At 44.0% G+C, this 23,307-nt stretch overlaps 4 protein-coding genes across 5 annotated transcripts in view; 2 read left to right on the forward strand and 2 right to left on the reverse strand.

Annotated features, from left to right (window-relative positions):
• The first annotated feature begins 2,157 nt into the window (after window positions 1–2,157).
• prrg1 (proline rich Gla (G-carboxyglutamic acid) 1) lies at window positions 2,158–5,821 on the forward strand. Its single transcript, XM_084692876.1, has 4 exons — window positions 2,158–2,228; window positions 2,913–2,952; window positions 3,358–3,518; window positions 3,859–5,821. Exons 2-4 carry the CDS (start codon window positions 2,943–2,945, stop codon window positions 4,306–4,308), a joined length of 621 nt encoding a protein of 206 aa, XP_084549002.1. The 5' UTR covers window positions 2,158–2,228; window positions 2,913–2,942; the 3' UTR covers window positions 4,309–5,821.
• A 1,272-nt stretch (window positions 5,822–7,093) lies between these two features.
• Window positions 7,094–12,261, reverse strand: cpox (coproporphyrinogen oxidase). Of its 2 annotated transcripts, XR_014750770.1 has the most exons (8): window positions 11,583–12,261; window positions 11,275–11,418; window positions 10,949–11,059; window positions 10,698–10,839; window positions 9,510–9,728; window positions 7,797–7,901; window positions 7,587–7,726; window positions 7,094–7,293 (listed from the first exon to the last, which is right to left on the reverse strand). XR_014750770.1 is itself a non-coding variant. In XM_084692875.1 (7 exons), the coding sequence occupies exons 1-7, from the start codon at window positions 12,124–12,126 to the stop codon at window positions 7,642–7,644; spliced, it is 1,350 nt and encodes a 449-aa protein (XP_084549001.1). In that variant the 5' UTR covers window positions 12,127–12,261; the 3' UTR covers window positions 7,094–7,641. The 2 variants fall into 2 exon arrangements, 1 of the variants encoding a protein (XP_084549001.1); XM_084692875.1 differs by having other exon boundaries at window positions 7,094–7,726.
• A 588-nt stretch (window positions 12,262–12,849) lies between these two features.
• On the forward strand, window positions 12,850–21,896 carry ccdc181 (coiled-coil domain containing 181). The gene is given in 7 exon segments (XM_084692733.1): window positions 12,850–13,009; window positions 18,492–18,583; window positions 19,135–19,344; window positions 19,347–20,129; window positions 20,353–20,499; window positions 20,765–20,922; window positions 21,105–21,896. Coding segments are annotated over 6 exon segments (1,554 nt in total). The 5' UTR covers window positions 12,850–13,009; window positions 18,492–18,493; the 3' UTR covers window positions 21,271–21,896.
• p3h2 (prolyl 3-hydroxylase 2) overlaps window positions 21,890–23,307 on the reverse strand; it is a 44,814-nt gene continuing 43,396 nt past the window's right edge. Inside the window, exon 15 of the mRNA XM_084692732.1 lies at window positions 21,890–23,120. Coding sequence (XP_084548858.1) covers window positions 23,019–23,120 — 102 coding nt within the window. The 3' untranslated portion in view covers window positions 21,890–23,018. The remainder of the gene's footprint in view (window positions 23,121–23,307) is intronic.

Here is a 23,307-nt window from a genome sequence, read left to right on the forward strand (position 1 = left end):
ATGACTTAATTACAACAACAAAATTCTTAATTATACATTTTACTATGGGATGTGAGTAGGCTATATTACAAGGTTGTAATCACAACAACCCTTATTAGTTACAGCATTATGTGACAAGTGTTGTGGGAGGACAGGTGATTATAAAGTAAGGAAGAGGTGGCCTGGCTTTAAGGCCTGGATTGCAGACTACCTGACTGGAAGACCACATCACTGACTGTAAGCCTTTGGAACAGCATGTCACAGTCAGTAGCCAGCCATGTAGAGGCCCACCAACAGGGGACTGTGTGGACTGGATCGCCTGCATGTTAATGTTGGGAAGACTAAGGAGATTCTGCTTGTTTAAGGAACATTTGAAAAAGAACAGGGCTCTCTTGACTGGCATCCTGGGAGCTGATGTCCAGCAGTCATACAAGTATCTGGGAGATCTGAACAACAGACTAGAATGGACTAGCAACATTAAGGCCACAAAAAAGAAAGCCATAAAAGCCAGCCAAAGCCTACTGTACTTCCTGAAGTGAATACAAAAAAATGTTTGCATGTTTTATCAGACTGTGGTGGCAAGTGTCATTTACTGCATGGTTTAGTGCTGGGGCAGCGATATCAAGGCGGTGGAGTCTAATTGTCAGGAAGGCAGGCTCGGACCTGGTCAACTTCAACTCAATGGTGGAAAGATGTTGAGATGTTGTACACACTCCTAGCCACCATGGATACATTATCTCATGCATACTTCAGCAATATACCAAAAAAATTGTATTGTATTTGTATTCTCTGCATTTTTTATATTCTTAAATTTCTGTAAAGTTATAGATAGGGACCTTACACATTTCTTCTTTTTTGGTACTTATTTGATATTACAATTTGCCATTTGTCACTTGCTTGCTTTATTGTTATAGAGATGTTCATTGTTCCCCTAAATATGCTGCTGTAATGGTGCAATTTTCCCTTGGGGATCAACACATTTCCATCTATCAGAGGGGACCCCATTAATCTTTGATAGAGCAGATATACGTTTTTGGGGTTTTTGCAGAGAAACCCACCAAAACAATCGCTACAGCACTTTAACCCATTCTACCCTATACTGTCCCCTGGTGGCTATGCTTGGCTGTTCTGTGTTTCACTGTCATTGACTGAAACTGTCGCTGAAATAAAAGCCCTACATTGTAATCTACATAGTATACAAATCATCCTCAAATAACTTTGCAGCATTGAATGATGAGTTGGTTTCGGACAGACAGTGTGCATGCTTCCAAACATAGTCCTGTGTTGTGTTCTTGCTTTGATTGTTAGCCTAGTCTAGGCATAATTCTGTACATATCTGAAGGTCTTGACTTGATGCAGGTCTTAATGGGATACACAAGATAGGTTGTGTTGCAAGAGTACCATCCTTTGCTGCTGCTGCCTTGCTTGAACCTTGCTTGAACAAGTTTTGCTGTAGCATATGCTAGATTCTAGCCTGGAACATTTATTGCATGTCATTCCCTCTTTCTCCACTGCATTTTCTGTCTCTCTGCATACTTTCGCTATTATAAAAACACCTGTGGCATAGGGGTGGTTTTGGCATCAAACAGCTTGAAAGGTGTGTGAAATGTATCTGTCTCTTCAGACTTGAACATGATGGTCTTCTGTGGTCAATCACTGTGAACTTGATGTGAAGTGAGCTTGGCCTTACTTAAGATAAAGCTAACATCTAGCAGTCATCTCCAAGTAAGTTACTACCGGGATGCAATTTGTGGAATTGTTTGGGATTTCTGCTAGTGACCATTCATTTGAATCATGTGTGTTGGAGCGGGGGAACCTTCTCAAGTACACATTGGGCCCTGAGGACCTGGGTTGAAGACCGCTGCATTATTCACCCATCAGTGTCTTAAGTCTACTTACCCTCACCTCTTAATTATAAAACTAGTAAAACCTTGGCTCTGGATACACCATACTTTTACTTTCAATGAATCATCTTCTTGGTAATCCATTTGATAAAGACTTTCAGTGTTCTAGCCTATGATCAGCCAGTCATGGGCTGTAAACATTGGCTCCCCAAATCTGATTTTTGGGACAGGGAAGGCAGAGAGAAAATGAAATCCAAAATCTGTTATTCCGTAACGGTCTCTTTAAAGTGAAGAACAAAACATCTGAAAATAGAGGATCGTCAGGAGAGACTTTGGCGCATGCGTCGTTGTATTGTGCATCAAGGGTGACTGCGGATCACACTGCTCATTTGGGGTCGAGATCAGGTAAATAAAGTTCTACTGTAAAGCGAACATATGTTTCATGAATTCTTGTTATTTAATTGCTCACTTAGTATCCAATACATATTGCAAATATCGCTGGAGTCGTTTGAACGTTACACGGTATCTAAGCGGCTGAGAATGTTCACCCACTTCAGCCATGGACAGACTTCGTCAGAAAATGTTAATAATTGCTAATCTAATCTGCACTTCGCCTACCTACCGATGTTTACATGTTTATTTATGTGAAGGCGCTGTATTTATAAGATACGCCGTTTTTCATTGTTCTATCTTTACCTACGCCTCAACAAGAGACTGGGCGGCGCTTGTTTGTTACATTTTTGCTAGTCTTCTATTTCTGCCATAGCGGTCAAATTCCTGTCACCGCTTGGTCATTCAGCGTGGTAATTCACAATGCACTGAATGCGATTGTGACCACCATTTCCTTTCATGCCTCTGTTGATTTTATTTATCTAAAACCCATTAAGTTTTTGTTGCTCGTGTGGGCTAAAAGGAACATGGATTACGCAAAGCTATTGGCATCTGAATCAGAATGGTCCTTGTTCAATTCTTAATTTAGGGTTGACTACGTTCATGTGTATCTCATGAACCAAGTTATCTCACATGTTTTATGAGCGTTGTATGAAATTTGGAATATCCAATTTGATTAAGTTTGTTGTTTTTCCACAGGCACCCGCCCCAAACAGACCTACGGGAATCATGGGTAGTGGTAAGTTACACTACAGAACACATGCCGGAAAGAGGGATTTCATTTACATCTAGTGTCACTGTGTAGTAGAAAGACCTAAGCTTCACTGACGCTAGTTAAATGCATGTCTAATTAGAAATTCTGGATGTTTTTAGGTGCTACATGGTTTCTGTTCTTGCCCTCTGTTCTGATCCCATTTCTGTTGGACAGAGCTTCTCTGTGCTCTCTCTAAATTCCACAAGTCTCACATTATGCTAAACCGAAAAAAAATCCTTATCAAAGAGCTTTTGTTTTAACACCCAATTGCATTTAGTAGGCAGTGCTTTCACTTTTTTGAAACTCTTTGTATTACTTTCTGCCTCTTACTCTCTCTTTCTAAACCCCATTTCTCTCACTCACTTACTCACTCACTCACACATATGCCAGTGTTCCTGCCAGCGGATGCGGCCCACTCAGTGCTGAGACGCCTGCCCAGGGCAAACAACATGCTGGAGGAGATGAAACAGGGCAACATCCAGAGAGAGTGCCGGGAGGAGATCTGCACGTACGAGGAGGCCAGGGAGGCATTTGAGAACGATGAGAAGACGGTGAGTGGCAGTTCTGTCGCTGTCTCTTTGCGTTTCCGAGACACACTCACTGGAAAAGCTCTTGCATGCCTGCGAGATCCCTGCCCCAGATCGGCTGGTGTGAGTAGTGTCCCTGTTTTGCAGGAAGTGATTGTTATCAGCAGGAAGAGCAATCTGATGTAGCGAATGCTCACCAGGGAGGGAGTTGATTCCTGTAACTGTTGCGTAAAGTTAGAAGGAGAATGGTGACACATGACTGATGTTGTACGTGAGTTTTTTGTGACCCTGTGGTCCATGCTGAGCTGCGACCCCTAGTGTGTTGTTAGTCTGATTGTGTTGTGCCTGTCGTGATCTGCTGCAGAGACGTTTTTGGGAGGAATACGTCCGTGAGAGCAGTCCTAGCGGGGGGCTGGAGGCTGTCATGGGCGGAGTCAACCCCCTCTACCTAATCCTGCCCCTCGTTCTGCTTTTCTTGCTCATTGCCGCCGTGGTCGTCACCGTGTGGAGGTGTCACTCTCGCAAGCACTCTGAGCGCAGCCCCGCCATGGCCTGCCCTCACCGGGAGCCCGGCCTGTCTGTGGTCTCCATGGACCAGTGGGGGAGGGACTACCACCCAGAGCACCTGGAGCTCAGCGTCCACAGCAGCCCAGCCTACCCAGGCTCCGAGCTCACACCAGGCAGAGGAAGCGCGGCAGACCCCCCGCCATCTTACGAGGAGGTGGTGGGCCAAACTGACGTCCATGTAGAGACAGAGCCCCCCCCTCAGTACGAGGACATAGTCAATAGTGCTGTTGTAGGCCATGGGAAGTGACCCCCCCCCCCCCCCCCCCTTTTTGCCATTGCACTGATTAGACCCAAGAGACTCCAGCCCTCCCTTGTCTGCACCTTCAACAGCAATACTATCCTCAGCTCACCCCCTCACTGCTGTTTTTTTTTTTTTTTTTTTTTACAACGCTAACAGAGTTTTGCTGGAGACGGTGTTGTCTAAGCTTGCACTAATTGCTCACCAGGGTTGAGTGACAGTGGAGACAAACGCCAATGATATTGCAATACCAAAATGCACTGAAACAGATCTACATCCTGTGGCTTCCCTACTAGCATTCTGTACTATAACAAGAGTTTGTTTTCTTACATATGAATGGCGCATGGTCAAAGTGGTTTCTGTTTGCCATATTTGTAAAAGGAAACACGTTCTATTTATATAGAATTATTTTTGTAATGTTTGGTGGAAATGTAAAAACAAAAAATTTAGTCTTGCCTAATATTAGATTGTTGTCATGATATGATACATTTTATGTATACATGGACTTATTGAACTATTGCAGATGGTCAAAATGTCTTCTTTCATCTTGTGTGTGATGACAGCAGAGGTTGACGAGGATAGTAAATTAAGCAATCTACTGTAGGGTCCAAAAGTCTCAGGTCAAATTGAAGACTGAAAAAGCCAAGCATTCTGTGACATCACAAGACGCTCTTTGAAACAAATTGTCAAGTCACATTGTGCTTATACATTCTTGGCTGGCATGACTACCCATTAGCCAATCAGAAAGCTCGTACCGTCATTGCCATATAATAAATTATGTTATTAAAGCGAAAAGGGGACATCAATACTAGTACAGAATAACTAAAAAATAAATAAAAGGACCTTGATTAGTGGTCTCTTGGCCTTTGGACCTTACTGTATGTGAGACCTAAAGTTACCGAAGCAAAGTAATGAGGCAGGGCCGAACCCCATTGGCTTCATGGGGAAAATACAGTATTAAATGTCACTGTACAGAGATGTGTATATACATTTTATTAAGGTGAGTGTGCTGAGATTTTATCAAGAGGCTTTTTTAGTGATTGCATTGCTTTTAATGTAGCGAATGTGTGGTGAATGAAGGCACTTTCTGGTCAGGTGTAAACCAAGCCTTTTTTTTTTTTTCTTTTTTTTTTTTACAAACACTAAGGCAACTTGTTCTGGTGCATCGAGCACCACTCACTCAGCAATAACTCAACCTCCTATATCAACAGATTACTTTATACTCTTGAGTATGCAGCCACTTTACTAAAAGTACTGCTGGCCCAAATATCTGCCTGAAATGCTTTTAATAATATTTATAAATCTGAGTTTATATTCTCTACACTACAGACAAAGCACTGATGTTTTATGTTGATCTGTGGACCTCAGTCCTATGCCATGACCTTTACTAGGAGATGCTACTTGAGGTCAGATATTGTACCTTTACTTTTGTATTTTACAAAGCCTTATCAAAAAATGACAAATGTGAAATGTAGAGGATTATTAAACACTTAACAGATGTATAAATAAATGTTTGAATGTGCTATGCTTGAATTAATTTGCAAAAAAGTAATGCGTAACAATTGGATAAAGGAATACAGTGCATCCAGAAAGTATTCACAGCTTTTTCCACATTGTTACAGACTTATTCCAAAACTGATTATTCATTTTTTTCCTCAATTATACTCACACAATATTCCATGGTCTGAGAGTCCTACAGGTGCCTTTTGGCAAATTCCAGGCAGGCTGTTTTTGTTGCAGGCTGTCCTACATGTGCCTTTTACTGAGGAGTGGCTTCCAACTGGCCACTCAATCATACAGGCCCGATTGGTGGAGTGCTGCAGAGATGGTTGTCCTTCTGGAAGGTTCTATCTTCACAGAGCAACGCTGGAGCTCTGTTAGAGTGACCATTGAGTTGTTGGTCACCTCCCTGACCAAGGCCCTTCTCCCCTAATTGCTGAATTTGGCCGGGCAGCCCACTCTAGGAAGTGCTGGTGTTTCCAAACTTCTTTCATTTACGTAAGATGTAAGCCATTGTGCTCTTTGGAACCTTCAATGCTGCAGACATTTTTCTGTACCTTTCCCCAGATCTGTGCCTCGATACAATCCTGTCTTAGAGGTCTAGAGACAATTCCTTGGACTTCATGGCTTGGTTTGTGCTCTGACATGCACTGTCAACTGTGGGACCTTATCTAGACAGGTGTGTTCCTCTCCAAATAATGTCCAATCAACTGAATTTCACAGGTGGAACTTAATCAAGTTGTAGAAACGTCTCAAGGATAAGTGGAAACAGGATGCAATGAGCTCAATTTTGAGTCATGGCAAAGGCTGTGAATACTGATTTGTATGTCTTTTTTTATAGATAACTTTTATATACCTTTCTCACATTATTATTATGGGGTATTGTGTGTAGAATTTTGGGACAAAAATTAATTTAATCAATTTTGGAATATGGCTGTAACATAACGTGGAAAAAGTGAAGCACCATTTACATTTAGTCATTTAGCAGACGCTCTTATCCAGAGCGACTTACAGTAAGTACAGAGACATTCCCCCGAGGCAAATAGGGTGAAGTGCCTTGCCCAAGGACACAACATAATTCGAACTGGCTACCTTCTGATTGCTAGCCCGATTCCCTAACCGCTCAGCCACCTGACTGCCATGAATACTTTACGGATGCACTGCAGCTATACCTCAGATTCTTCCTAAACTGGTTAAACTATGCTGTGATATGATGTATACGGCGTATACATCAACTAATTACAAAAACACAATGTAGCAATTCTATACATTGCATAAACCTTTCTGTACAACATTTTCAATCAAGTAATACATTTTATTTGTCAAAATATTTCAATAATTACCACATTTATAAAACGATTGTGATTTTTGGGGAAACTTGTTTCCAAACATAATAGTATATAAAGTGATCGTGAGCGGTTTTCCCTTTCATTTCTCTGGTGGAGATCCGAGCTGGTCTGCAGGATCTAACTGCGTCATCTTGCTAAGACATGTCTTAGTTTTTTTGCGCAAAAAAAAAAAAAAAGACAATTTGCCCCCAAATAATGGCACAGTTAGATGGAAGAATCTCATCAGTCTCAATCACAAAGTGTCATGCAAACACAATCATTTGACAAGCATTAAGAAAAAAGCTTTAGTGATTGAGAGGACCTCTTCTTGTTAGTTTGGTTAAATTTGCTGCATTTGATGATGCAAATAATTAAAACAATTTCAAGTAAAAAAATAAATAATAATAATAGTGCTCATTTTGATTCCGGTCATATAGTTTCAGCATCATTGAGACCTACTTCATAGAGTCAGCACAATCTGCCCACGGTTGACTCAACAAGTCAACGCCTTCATTCACACCCACTCCTTTGGGTTTCGTAACACCTCCAACATCTCCGCCTCCAGGGTGCCTTTGGCTGGCTCATGCATATACTCCCATCTGGGGAGCAAGGAGAGGTTCATTACAATGTTGTTGCTTTAATGGGACACGCACACGACTCGGCACTCACCTAGCTGTGAGGGGCAGGGACATGAGGATACTCTCAATCCTGGAGCCTGGGGTGGCCAATCCAAACTTCACCCCTCTATCATACACCAGGTTGAACTCCACGTACCTGAGGCACACAGGGAAATTACAGCAACATTGTGTGCGTAACAGCATAAACATAAAGCATAAAGAAGAGGGATGCAGGGCGACTGGACAGGTTGGTGAGGAAGGTGGGAGCTGTTGTCGGCTCTGAACTGGACTGCCTCACTACAGTGACGGAGAGAAGGACCCTGAGCAGGTTGCTGACCATCTTGGACAATGACCACCACCCACTACACAGTACTCTCAACAGACAGAGGAGCACATTCAGTGGCAGACTCCTGTCACTGTCTTGCTCATCGGAGAGAATGAGGAAGTCCTTTGTCCCCAGGGCCATTCTGCTTTTTAATGCCACCCAGAAGGGGAGGGGGAAGGAGATGGACTTCTCTGCATGAGTCTACCTCAGTCTGCCCTCCCCTGCTCATCTCATCTCAGTCCCATGCACAGACTTTACTACCTTACCCCTTACACATTCTGCACTAGCACTTTGCTCTTTGCACTTTCCAAACACACACACTATCCACACCAGCAGCACAAGATCGCTGTCCTCCTGGACACTGACACTCATAATCATTGCACTCTGTACAATAGGGTCGGACCTTTTCCTCTATCTGGAAACACTCTGTGTGAATATGCTCTCCCTATGTGTATGTATACGTGATTTATGTATGTCGGTGAGGTGTATAAGTGTATATGTGTATAAGCTACTGGTGACATACATTTCCCTTGGGATGAATAAAGTATCCATTCATTCATTCATTTAGCATCTAAGGCAGGGTGAGGCATCCAGTTATCTACTGTGGAACAAAAAAATGAATTTCTTATGTGCTTACGTAATTAATCAGTCAAATCAGCCTGTTGCCTTATTATCTGTTCATGTATGCTGTCTTATTCATTCATTGGTGTTCCTACTGTAACCTACATTTGTGTTCTGATGACAGTGAAGGGTCTATGATGTGGTTTAGTTTGACAAATGTTGGCTGTATGATACATTTGTTTTTCCCTTTGTACTATAAATTCTGTCCTCTGACTTTCATGGCTTAGGGACTTTGCTGGTACACCACTGTGTGTTCAAACTGTTTGTTTCTATGTCAAAGTGTCTTTCTCCAATCTGCAGAATGCCTAATACTCTAAAACCCAGAACCCAACTGAATTGACACATCATTCCTGAAGAGACGGACATAACTTTCTTCCACACGGCGCACATTCTGATACACATGCAAAAGCTTCCTCTGCATTGGCAATTTTAGACCCTTTTTAGGGGGGCTCAAGCACCCCTACATTTTTTATCAGCAGTGAGCATGGCTAAAAATAATACAAAAAATGTATACATATATTCATGAAGAAAGGGACATCCTTAGTTTTTTCATTCATTCAATATTTTTTAATAATGCATTATTGTATTAATTGTTATCCAGTTTAATTAAGGATTTATAGGAAGGGGATTTAGCACTTTTGCAAGGAACTGTATTCGTGTCACATTCTCATTGGGGGCTGAGCACCCCTAAAGGTCAGATCCTAGAATCGCCCCTGTTCCTCTGTTCAATCATACCCCCAAGAACACAAGGCCTCCCAGTGTTTCAACAACATAGAAGAATGCACACTAACGGAGCAAGGCTCTCTGTTATGAACTCACCTGCCTCTCCTCACCTGCTGCCAGGCTTTCTGCTCCGGGGTGAAAGGGTCGTTGAGGTGTTTCCATACGATAGGGAGATAACAGGGCACCACAGTTTGGGCGCAGCTTCTCACAAAGCTAAAGGCCTTCTCTTGGCTGGGGGAGTCCAGGTCGTCAAAGAAAATCCCCCCGATGCCCCGGGTCTCCCCTCGATGGCGGATGTAGAAATATCTGTCACACCTAAAACCCCAGGAGGACAAACACAAAGTTTAGCTAAACATTTTTATTGTAAATGAGTATCTAAAAATAACACAGTCTTTCGTAACTGGCATAATCTTAATTATATGAAAAAGAAGAAAAAAATCATATGGGAATATATACAAGATGTCTCTCTTCCCCAGTCAACTTTGTCTAGCTTCATTGAACATTGTCAAATGTTACAGAAAAAATGACATACCTTTTTTGAAAGCACAGTGAAATAAATTCAAGATTCCTCACTTAAGACTTAGACCATACAATTGAAGTATATTAAATAGTATATCACAGCTGTATAAAGTTAACATTTCCATCATGTTACATCCTCCTACCACAAAACGTCAACTGAATCATGTTCCTTATACTGAGATATTTTTCTAATAGTACTCTGTTTTCTAAGTCTTGGGTGTTTACTGTAAAAAACAGGCAGTCAAAACCCTCTTCCTTGTTGGGGTGGTAGAGCCTTTGCTCATCTGCCTTTCAGATCAAGAGGTCACTGGATCAAATACTGCCCCCCCCCGAACTTTGCTTAACCCTTGTGCTGCCTTCGGGTCACATGACCAAAAGGTTCATAATGAACCATCGTTGTGTTTACCCAATTTTACCCAATACAAAGGCAAATAAAAATAATTTTCTTTTAACCTTCGCAATGTGGGGGGTCTGAGACAGCCCAACAGTTAAAAGAAAATGCTTCACTTTGTTTTTGTATGTGGTAAAAATGTCGCAAACGAAGGAGGGCCACAATGACTGATGGGTCAGAATGACCCGAGGAGAACACAAGGGTTAAGATAAAGGCGTCATGATGAAACATTTTAACGGTTCTTCACATGACATGGAAATCGTCCTCTTATCACTCTCCAACAGTGGAGGACCCACCCAGAACCGACCACACACCCTCACCTACGGACATCACTGAGCACGCACACACTCTACCAATAAACAGAGATGTCATACCATTTCTTGAAGTCTGGGTAATACTGGGGATGGTGCTTGTCACAAGCCCCTTTCAGAGTTCTGTGGAAGATGGCTGCGTCTTCGTCATTGACATACATAGGAGTCAGGTCCGTGCCTCCACCAAACCACCACTGTTTGGAGCCTGGGAGACACAGTCAGACAAGGGTCATCATTCTTTAGCACAATGACTCAATTGACACTGTGACACAACAACCCCAACTCTTGCAACAATGTGACACAGACACTCTTACCGTCTTCTTCCTCAATCTCGAAATATCGATAGTTGAAGTGCACTGTGGGGATGTGGGGGTTCTTGGGGTGGATGACGGAGCTCACACCCATGGCGCAGAATGGCAGCTTCCCTGAAAGCCGTCGTGTCACGGTACATTAATATAGTTATGCATTATTTGACATGTCCTCATGATTGAGCCCTACCCAGTGCTTATCCTTTATGCTGCTGGCCCTACCCCTCGCCTGTCTCCAGCGACCAGTGTACTGTTGCATGCAGCGATACGACAACTGTATATGTAATTATTAATATTATCATCTCCACAGAGAGAACCTGTTGGTTACTTACCATTTTTCCCCTTAAGGACCTTCCCTCTGCTGCGCATCTGCTTGGCCGCCTCTTCAGTTAAATTACCAAACACCACTGACACGTTGACGCCAGCCTTCTCAAACACCTTTCCATCCTGAAGCACACAGCTGATCCCTCCTCCACCTGAAACACACACACACGTACGTACACAAATAAAGGTCTTGAGACACATCATATTGAGCCTGTCCCTGGCCTTCAGGCCTCGACTGAGCTGCGGTCCACCTTGGTACAATTGGCCTCAATTTGCCTTAAATAGCTCGCGCCACTTGGTAGGAGGCTCTACTGACCCTCTTTTCGTTCCCATCGGTCCACTTTGAACGTGCCACCATCCACCTTCTCGAGAGCTTTGCAGAACTCCGCTTGCGTCTCCATGATCAACATTTCCATCCTTGTGCACATCTCCCCTCTCCTCTGCTGCAGCACCTTGATATCGGTTACTGGTGGCGACATGAAGGCCTTGCATTTCTCTGCAATATCACTTTCTTCCTCCTCGGTCTTGGGGATCCTTGATGCCATTTCAGCCCGCTGAAAGTGGCAGACACTGGCCACAAACCCTGCGACCGCTGCAGCTGCTCCGGCTAGCAACAGGGCACCTCTTCTGGATCGACCCGCAGTGCTTTTCCCCGCTGTCCAGCATGACATGTATCTCACTCCAGCACCTTTGGTAGACCATTTAGCTTGCGAAAGAAAACTTAACGGAACTAGTGAAGTATTGCGGTGGAAAGCCAGGTGTGAGTCCATGGCGCTATAAATCCTATTGGAGTCAGAAATAAAGTATTGTTTCGAACGACATGCCGTTCTATGTATGGAATACAGAAATGTTGTAGCCATATCAAAAGCGTGAGAAATCCCTCCTTCGTGAACGACAACAAAAGTAGGCTAACAGGTACTCAAAGTAAGGCTACTTAACAAAGTCGGAAGACGCATTTTTACATTTAGGATAAGCTTTGTTCATGCTACGCAAAAAAAGACAACGAAGCATGGGATATGTAGTTTCAATATATCTATTCAAAGGGCGTTTGGCTGATAGCGGGCTTACAATAAACACCAAGTCCCAGAACCAGTACACTGCCACTGAACGTGGCCAATGAGGTTTTGTGGTTGAAGGACGTGACTTCAGTCAGAGAATGTCTAATATAGAGAGAACCATAGATATATATATACACATCTATGGAGAGAACTGCCACACTCCGGAAACTTGCCGTTTAGCTCCATAGACTCCCATTCAACATGCACTCGCTCGCGATCACTCCCAGTGGAACTCTGGTGGAACTGCAACCAAATTTGGTACAATGGGGCTTAATAGGGAGTGGCGAGGCTCTCCTTAAACAGGCTCTGCTTCAGTCCCGTTCGAGCAAGTATTTGTTATGCCACTGTTGTTTTGAAATTCATTTTTAAATTATTACGGTAGATTATTTGGGCGTGCTAAGAGCAGTCGGTCGTTTTTTTAATCAGTTTGTGTGCATTTAGTTTCAGCATACGTTTGTGTGTGCTTAATATTCAACGCATGTGCGTGACGGCGAAGTGTGTTGTAGGTCTCTATGGCAACGTGTTTTAAACCCCTTTGGGAAGCCAGCAAGAGATTATCGGCACAGGTGTCCTACGATCACACAACTCAACATAAAATGTAGGGCAGTGGAAACAACAAATTGTTTCCAGTTAGGGTTTTTATAATTTATTCATACTGGCAAAGAAATCGCATAACCTTGCTGTGGTGAGTTTTTATTTGAAATCATAGAATGTATGTACACAAAATAAGCTTGAGTAGGCTTAGCACTACGTCCTTTTGTTTTTAATTCAACATAATATCCTGTTTTATTACTAGTACCACTACTGCTAAAGAACATTTTTGCCATCATATTGTCGTATCAGTATACGTGTGTGGAGGAGAACAACGATGTAAGAAAAGAGCAGATGTCCCAGCCCCACCTCAAAATGTCCCATAAATATTAGAGTGCCTAACAACGGTATATTGCAAATGGGTTGCCAAGTATAGGCTGCGTATGCATGTATTTATTTAACCAGCAGAGGGACATCCCGAGTCCTGCGAGAAATTATAGTTTTACAACAAAACAAAGCCACTGGAAATATATCGCGAGTTTGTGCACAGTTGCAGGAAATTTAGCTATAGGCCCCTCGTAACACTCACTCAGAATGAAAACAAGTGTTCTATTGATGTAGACTAGAGACTATTAGTAGATTATTACATTATCTTTACTGTATAACTCCTATGTTTTTGTAGGCTCTGTGTCTGGTAAAAAAAAAACCCACAGACTGTGGTGGGGGGGTGCGGCTGGTGTTTCTGATTGAGTGGTACAGTTGGTGGCATTTAACTCTTTATAAGACAGCTCTCAACCAGGGGCGAAAATCTCAAATTCTTTGGGGGGGACAATTAAGTAGGCTAATTTTAAGTAAAGAGTCATTTTAATAAGGGGGCATACCAAAAGTAGTGTTGTATCACATTACCTACATAGTAATGTATATTGGGGGGGACAAATCGTATTTTTTTACCTCCGTAAATGCACCTCGTCCATTAAATGTATATTACGGGACAACAAGTTATCCCTTGTCAGCGTAAGAAATACAATGTCCTGCATGAGAGCGTGTGAATGGCGAATGCGTGAGACTTGAGAGCCCAGGGGGTGTTCCATCAAAGTCGATAAAGGAAAAGCGAGACTTCAGCAAGAGTGCTGTTCCATTAAGGTGGCTACTAGGACATGGACTGCGGCTGCATGAAACGACCGGCGAGAGTAGCCGCTTGCAGTGGGGGAGGAGTTAAAGGTCACATGACATTAAAACTTCACTTTAGGAGGTTATTTAACATTAATGAGTTCCCCTAGCCTGCCTTTGGTGCCGAAGTGGCTAGAATTTTCGATAAGTGTAAACCAAGCCCTGGGTGTTCTTCTCCGCCTTTGAGAAAATGAAGGTTCAATTGCTCTGTTTAAAAATATCCATGTGACGTCACAAGGAGCCAAGCTACCGCCCTTCTCTCTGCTTTGCCCGCCCATATTATCTGACCCGCCCATGAAAAACTGAACTACAATCGTGCAAAGTCAAGTGCGATATCGTTTTTTTCCTGGAGAGACATCATGGCTTGCAAACGAACAAAGCATAACAGTTGCTCAGTGTTGTACAAATCACAAAACAAAAGTACTTTTTTAGTTCCTTCATCCAAGCCTCTGCACAACCAGTAGCCAATTTTCACTGGAAATGCGCCGATACAACTTCCCAAAGTTTTGTATGTCTGCGCCAAACATTTCAGCCACTACTGTTTCCTCAACTTGAGCTAATGAAGTCGGGTCATGTCGAACGCACCTACTTTCTAACAGCCTATCCGTAAACGGACTCTGCTACTTCTCTTTAGCCGGCTCGCAAGCCAAACAAGTGTGTGTGGCGTGCCTCTTGTTTTGTTTACTGTCTAGCTAGATCCGGTCTGGTGTTGTAGTTTTTCTTACGTCGGTAGTTGTTGCAACAGTATGTAAAAAAAACGTTTGCTAGGCCAAAAAGAGCATTAACTGCGCGATAAAAAATGAATGCCTTTCATTTGGATTTGCGTTACTGCCGTTAATAACGCGTTAAACTGGCAGCACTACTAAAAATATTATTATTATTATTAAATATGATAAAAGTCATTTTTCAAAATGGTATTGGTTATTTTCACCCGGTTCCTAACGCGATTCTGCAAAGTTGCGTCTTCCGAATGTGAGACGAATGTCAAAAATAAAACTAACTTCACCTCGGGCAATTAACACACTGTTTCGATGTATTTAGTGTGAAATGCTCCTAGCCTGACGTTGTCATACTCATAATTCTAGTCAAAATATGAGTCTTATAACCAGGGGTGCACATAACTTTTTCAGTGGGTTACGCAGGTGAGTAGGCTACCAGGAGATGGTATCTGGTACGCAGCCCCCAAAATTCAGCAGACTACAACTTGGCACATAACTCCCCGCTGATTGTGTGAGCGATGCTCTGATCCGTGTGCCGCCTTCACGTGAATGATATACATATGCACCTCCGACATTTACTCCTAGCTGCTTCAGTAAAGTAATATATTCAGAATAGGAAGACATGGGACGTGCGTGATTAGCTTTAAGGAAGGCGAGGATACAAATATTAAACAGAGTCTCGCCATCTGGCAAGTGGGCAACTAGACATTTCTCGGCTAGCTTGTTTATTAGCGATGGCTTGCGCCACATTCGTGTGCTGCTTGCTATTTTCATTTTTGTAAAATAAAGGATGGTTAAAAAGGACCTGTTTTGTTTGCTAGATGTGGATTTGAGCCGCAAATCTTACACCACATTTCAGTGCGCTCATGATCGTTAGCTGCAAGCCACTGCACATCTTGGAGCTGCACATCTTGGATTTTTTTCAGCTCTGGCTCCAGTTGGCGTTTCTTTGTAGATGGCGAAACGCCAAGGAAACTGCAGAATGTCTATTGATTTTTGGACATCTCTGACCATAGTTGACAACCAACATGTCATGTGTAAGGTTAGACGATATCAGTCAAGTACGCAAAGGCGCGCTGTAATACAAGTGGCATTACGCATTCCTGGTTTTTGTCGCGCATGCGTACCTGCGTACCCCTTATGTGCACCCCTGCTTATAACAAGAGAATGTCTAATATAGATCCTTAAACAGGCTCTGTTAAAACTCTCAGTTGGGCTGTGACTATGGGGTGTGTTTCAACCGAACTCGTAAAACAAATGCCTCTTCTCTCAATTGGATAGACCTACAACCAATCAGAGCAACGTAATATATTGTTTGTTGAAAACGAATTCAACCCAAGTGCTCTTTCGTGACGTTGTTGATGACGTTACTGTTGATCATCTGTCCATCATCGTATAAAGCCCGCCCTGGCAATTTCATTGGTCCGCCCAGCTCCTGGTTTTATATAGTTTGTCCCCAATACGAGCCCCTCCAGACCCAACTTCCCGACCAAATATTTTTGTGGGCGGGGCTAAATTGGGCTGAAATGGCTAAAATGCTCCCACACACAGGCTAAAATGCTTCCACACCTTGGATGACTAAAGTCGTACTGATTTCTCTGCCTCCGCCATGTGTTTCTGAGCAACGTCCCTCAACAACGTCTCTCCGAGGGCCTTCCCTCTACCTCCACTCCTGCGCTCAACTAAACTTTTTTTTGTAATACTCAAACATCTCTGCGACATATTGAATGGCGTACTAATCGCGCAACACAACAAATCGATAATGAAATTAGTTGCCAACGCTTTTCATAATCGATTGTAATCAATTTAATCCATTCTTTGTTGCAGCCCTATTTACATGTATTCATTTAGCAGACGCTTTTATCCAAAGCGACTTCTTAGAGAGAGCTTGCATAGGTCACTGATCATAACAACGAGCCCCAAACATTGCGGGTGGTCAAAACATGAAGCATACGTTGTGAAAAACCAAATAAGTGCCAAAGGGAAGAACCATGAGAGCATGTAGTTAAACAAGTTACAATTAAACAACATAAACCTCAAAAAGTGCAAGAGTGTACCTGTAGAAAAGCAAGCCAAGTATTTCACAGCGAGTACAATAATTTTGAATCAGTTACAATTAACCAACAAGAGCAACAAGTCTCTCAATGAGTCATTGTGATCCTGGAGGAAACTAACATCAGGTCCAGCAAATCATTCCTAAATACCGTTGTACTCCCGGAACAAGTGTGTCTTAAGCCTTTTCTTGAAGGTGGGGAGACAGTCAGTGTCTCTGATGGAGGTGGGGAATTGATTCCACCATTGGGGGGCCAGACAGGAGAGGAGCTTGTGTTGGGACCAGGCGCTCTCGAGGGGTGGGACCACCAAACGGTTGTCAGAAGAAGACCGTAGGTGGTGGGTGGGGTTATAAGGCTGGAGGAGAGACTTGATGTAATTGGGTGCAGTCCGTTCACCCCTCGGAATGTCAGTACCAGGGTCTTGAATCTGATACGGGCCGTGATGGGTAGCCAGTGAAGGGAGATGAGGAGCGGGGTAACATGGGAGCGTTGAGGTTGAAGACCAGGCGGGCTGCTGCGATCTGAATCCTCTGGAGAGGGCAGGTTGCACATGCTGGGAAACCAGCGAGCAGTGAGTTGCAGTCGTCCAACTTTGAGAGGACAAGTGCTTGGACTAGCAGCTGGGTGGAATGCTCAGACAGGTATCTCCTGATCTTCTGGATATTGTAGAGGGTAAATCTACATGACTGGGAGACTGCAGCAATGTGGGCTGACACTTTGCCTCCCCAGGAGACCTGGTAGGATCTTCCCGACAGGTATGATGAGATCCACTGAAGTGCAGTGCCAGTGATGCCCATCTCAGAAAGTCTGGGGGGCAGGATCTGATGGTTAACCATATCAAATGCTGCTGAAAGGTCCAGCAGAATGATGACGGATGACCTTGAAGCCGCTCTGGCAGACTGGAGGGCAGTGGTGACTGAGAGGAGGCAGTTTCTGTGGAATGGGTCTTGAAGCCCGATTGGTTGGGGTCAAGCAGGTTGTTCTGAGAGAGAAAGTTTGACAGTTGGTTAGATACAGCGCGTTTAATTGTTTTTTAAAAGAAGGGTAGCCGTGATACTGGTCTGTAGTTCTGCAGGACGGCTGGGTTAAGGGAGGGTTTTTTGAGTAGAGGGCTAACTCTGGCCTGTTTGAAGGCAGAGTGCCGGAAGTAAGAGAAGAGTTAAGGATGGAGAATATCAGTTATGATGGAGGGAGAGATTGTTTGAAAGAGAGGGGAAGGGACTGGATCAAGGGGAGGAGGTGGGGCGATGAAAGAGAATGAGGTCAGATATCTCTGCCTCGGACCGGGGACAGAAAGAGTTTAGTTGGGTCAGTCAAAGAGGGTGAGGCATTAGTTCGGCTATGTTATGTAGATTTGGTAGGCCTACAATTTACGAATTTGAACAGTCAACAAAGTCTAAATTGATGTTTACCTAAGTGAGGTTAACGCGACTTGCGTTAGCAACGTTGATGGAACACCCCCCTGGTCTTGACTTCCACTGAAAAACTCTCTTAGCACTACATCTGTGCACTTCTGGTCCGAGATTAGGCAAACTGCTGCATTTACTACGTGCAGTGTCTGTACGATGTGGATGCAAAGAGTCTGCTAAACGAGTACATGTAAATGTACGAGGCTACATACAGTTCTTCTCAGTATATCTTTGCGTATCTGGCCTAACTCCGTACTTCATCTATCCGTATACCAATGAGTTAGAGATGAGCACTAGGACCCAGGAGGAGTACGAGGATGACTTTGAGAAGGACCTGGACTGGCTGATTGGTGAAGATGCCAGAAATGAGAACCAGGTGGGTCAGTGAGCTGTACTGTGGAGTACAGTCACAGAGGTAACACTAAAATATAAAATATGCAATATGCTGAATTAAATATACAGATGGCCTATAGTTTCAATCAATATTAAACAGTGTGTACAGTAATGCAAATACGGGGTAGTCTTTACAATGGCTAGGAAGTGCAAACATATGAAGACTGTGAAGAACCATGATCGTGTGCTAGTGGAGTGTGTGACTGACTCTGTGGCCCTTGCTGTAACAGTGAGTGGTGCAGTGTTACCCTGGCCAATACATCTGCCAGTATGTAAAAACCAACCTCACTGACACAGCTCCATACACTTTCCCTAGTCTAGGGTAGACTAGCTCTGCTGCATACATTATTCATTGACACGTATTTGTAGCCAAGGTGAGCTGGTAAACTCACTCCTCAGGATAGGTTTTATAGGGGTGGGGGTAAAAGCTGGGGCCAGCTGTAATGTTAGAGGGGCCACATTCACATACAGTTATTATGTCTTTTCAGATATGACGTGCCTTAATTCCCATGGTCACTGTTCCCTTTCCCCCAGGACCCTGACGATGAGGATATCGAGGCACAAATAGACAAGGAACTAGAGGAAGAAGAGGGGGAGCAGGGAAAGGAGGGCAACAAAAGCCAGAAAGAGCAGAATAGAGGTGAAGAGACAGAGGAGGCAGAGGTGGAAGAGAGATGGCCTTCGCCAATGGATCCCCTTGAGTTTGATTCTGACAGGGAGAGCCAGTATAAGTTGTCGTCCATAGCCCCCCCCCCCCGGTGCCGGAGGACCAACTGGACGATGAGAAGAAATACATCCTTGAGAAGATTGAACAGGCCAATCGAGAGCTACAGGACCAGGAAGCTCCAGACATGACCCGACAAAGACGGCTACACTTCAAAGAGACTCTTGTAGATCTGGTGGTGCCCCCCCTGGATTTTGAGGTCAATGGCTCCTCCCAAAGTACAGGAATGGAAGTGCGGAAGGACTGCCTGGTTGGAGGCACAGACACAAATATCGAGACCGAGATGGCAGGGAGGCTGTCGGAACTGAAGATCTCCCAGAGGGATGGAGCTGGAGAAGGCAGCTCACTGGCTGGGGATCCTGGCCAGACCGGACCTGAAAAGAAGGTCCAGGCTGGGCAGGGGAAAGAAGGCAGAGTCCTGGTAGAGAAAGATGGAAAATTTGATCTAGTCAGTCTGAAGGAGGTGGAAAGCCTCAGCTTGTTGCCCCCCATAGCCAACGATCTTGCTGACAGCCACCGCTCCGACCCTTGTCCTGGAGGACCCAGGCTCAGCCCTAACAAGGCTGTCATGTCCTCCCTCCACTCTCAGGAGATAGAGCACCTCCGGGCCCCCAGACCTCCAGCCAAGCCCAGGAACAGGCCCAGTTCAGCCAGTCACACCCAGAAAAGCCACCTGGGGAGGGGCACCAAACGCAGGGTGCAGTCGGCCAACGGAACACCCACCCACATCACTTATACGCTCTCTCCCGAACAGAAAGAGCTTCTGCAGAAGATGCAGGAGAGGAAGGGGAGGCAGGCCAGAGAGGTGGGCATGTGTCCTCATGTTATACTGCCACTGACTAGATAAGAAAGAATAAGAAAGCTATAAGTGAGATAGCTTGACCAGTAACCTAGACAAAACAACCCACTAGCTTTATGACCAGGGATAGGTATCAGTTTACCTTACCTAATCCCTCTCCCCGAAAAGCAGAGTTTCCCTCTTTCTCTCTTCCCTCCTTCAGCTTCATTCTCTCTGTCTCCTTCATCAGGCAGAACAGCGACGGTGTGAGGAAGAGCAGCAGAAGCGCCAGGAGAACGAGATGGCGTTCCGGGCGTGGTTGCTGAGGAAGAGGGGGCAGGTTCAGGAGGAGAGGAGGATCCACCAAGCTCAGGAGATGGAGAGGATGAACGGCAGGGTATGACCACAAAGGGGGGACACCAACACACCAAACACAAGCTTTTGTCCCACTCAGACAGTATCCGGCAATGCTGATATATCCCACAGTATTATTAAGTGTCTGTGTGTATGCTCAACAACGCCAAACATGGCTGTTTACATATCGTCAGCTTTGCCATTCACACAAACGTGTGTGAATACAATTGACCAATGTTTTAGGCAGCAACCTCAAAAGCCAATCTGTCTAAAGCTAATGTTGATTAAGTTTCCGGTCGCCTGTCCAGAGAGTGTCTTGTGACCCAGACGAGGCGTTCAGGGCGTGGCTGCGGAGGAAACAGGGGCAGCAGCTGAGAGAGAGACAGCTGGAGGAGATGAAGAAGATGGAGCAGGAGAGCGGATTCTATCTGCACAACCGAGAGGAGTGTGAACGCGCTTTCAAACTGTGAGTGGAAACCCAGCAGTCAAATTGCCCCTTTCTCTCACGTCTGTCTAAAAGTTGCAAGTCCTGGTCTGTCTCCTCTTCCCCTGCCTCCATCTTCTCCCTCATCCTCTCTGTCCTCTTCCTCTCCCGTCTTTGTCCTCCTTTCTCTCCTCCCTCCGTCTCCTCTCTCCTCTCGGTATAAGGTGGCTGAAGCGTAAGCGTTTGGAGAAGAGGGCGGAGCAGCGCGCCGCGAGGGAGCACGCCCGCAGGCTGGTGCTGGAGGAGCGGCGAGCTCGGCGCCTGCAGGACCTCCTCTGCTCCGCCAACGAGCCACTACGCTTCACAGAGCACCTGGCCTACCGCTTCTGAAGAGCAAGACCAACAGCATACCTCAGGAGGAATGAGATGGGGAGGAAGGAGTCACTGAAGGATATACTCATCCTCCATATCTCACCTCAAATACAAACACTAGAAAAGATTAAACAGCGGGTAATTATTTACAGCTTTTGATAGCCTTATTCTTTGATTTCGAAAATCCAATTATGAGCAATGACAGCATTTTTATATGTAAAATGGAGTATGGGTGGGTGCAGCATCGAGACTTTGAACTTTTTTTTGCCTTAATGTGTTTGTCACAGATGGTGTTTTGTCCTTGATTTTATCTTCTACTGTTCGTGGCCTGTGATATCTGACCTGAATACATACAGTTAATTCCCAAAGGATCGGGTTGCAGTTTTAGTAGTCTGTTTGTGGTCAGTACAAAGTATTACATAGAATGATGGCTCGTTATCAAATGTATTTACAGATTTGTGGGACTAATATTTACTGAAAGTAAGTGCATCAATTATACTGTCATTTGTTTTTAACGGTGTCAACATAGGGTATCTTCTACAAGCAGACACTTTGTCCTCCTGTGTGGACCTAATCAAAGACCACAGAGCTATATTGAGTATGTAGGCAAACCATATGCATTTGTCTTGGTCCCAAGTGTTTTCAAAAAAGATTTATTAAACAGTAGATTTTATTACAACAAGATGACATTTTATGGGTTCAGCAAAATTTGCTGAATAGTAAATTAGCTAATAAAGGACAGTCTAGTCTCAAATGTATTGGTACACATGACAATAAAAGAGAAGGGTACATACATTTGTTTGTTACAGCAACTCATACTTAAATAATAAGACAAAGTGTCCCTATCAAAAGTGAAACGTAAGCTTAAACCCTACACTATAACTTCAACTGATAAGTTACATACTGTGTGTAGTTTGTAACATTGTATTGATAGGCACTTTCACAAAGCACTTTCTTTCCATTGGACTACCAGTGCATGTGCCTGCCTGACTGTGTAGCCTGCAGTTTAGTAGTATCTAGAGGAAAGTTTAACTATACGCCACCATATGAATAAGTATTCCTTGAAACAGGAATAAATGACATCTTTTATTAAAAAGGTTTCTAAAATTGAATGCCAACAACTGTTATCGCTGTTGATTTTTTTTTACGCACAAACACGCACACCATCAGTTAACTTGTAAACAGAATATCGTTTGTGTGACTCTATGAGTCAGCCACTGAGAGAATATATAATATATTGTATCTGTGAAGTGTCTAGAACTATAGAAATGCCCAATATTTCTTCCTGTGTGTCTGCATATATTGAAGGCAATGATTTTAAACAGTCAGAAGCATGGTTGCAGTACCACTATCCCTCAGAGATGAAACATAGACTAAGATAAACATACACACACTGGTAGATCATAAGCACGGCCTGTGCTTGCTCCGGAATTAAGGACAACCATCGTTCTTCTACTTGGCATGTTCACAGTGCAGAAAAGAACAGTATAGGAATGATGTGTGTTGTGATCTGGACTGCAACCCAGTAACCAGAGAAGTACTCTGACTGAACCACACATGTAGTTGGTGAGTTTTTGATAGACAACCAATGTACTGGTATGACAGAAAAATCTGGATCACACATACACAAGCCACAATAATAATAACAAAAACAACAATATAACCTTGCACTTCAAATAGTACAAAAATAGAATTGTTTCGATACAATCGTCATTAAATAAATAGATAGATTGATAGAGGAATTTGACTGGGGGCCCTGTTGGCTCCTAAAGCTCGTCCTTCGGGTTGATGTTGAGGCCCTGGTCCCAGTGTGTCTGGCTGTTGTGGTTGTCCAACGCCTGCATAACCTCGTCTGCCTGAAGACGCTCCTGTAGGGGGGAGGGAGGAGAGAGGTTAAGGAGGCACTAGACATGCTCCATGCACACAGACAATGAGTGAATGTCCTGTCAGCTCTTCTGAGTTGGTCAAGAATCAGTTGCCTGTGGACAGGTGTCAGATGGCTGAGCGGTGAGGGAGTCGGGCTAGTAATCAGAAGGTTGCCGGATCGATTCCCTG

The sequence above is a fragment of the Hypomesus nipponensis genome, chromosome 26 (assembly GCF_054491055.1).
Source record: "Hypomesus nipponensis isolate SF chromosome 26, ASM5449105v1, whole genome shotgun sequence".
Classification (NCBI taxonomy): Eukaryota; Metazoa; Chordata; class Actinopteri; order Osmeriformes; family Osmeridae; genus Hypomesus; species Hypomesus nipponensis.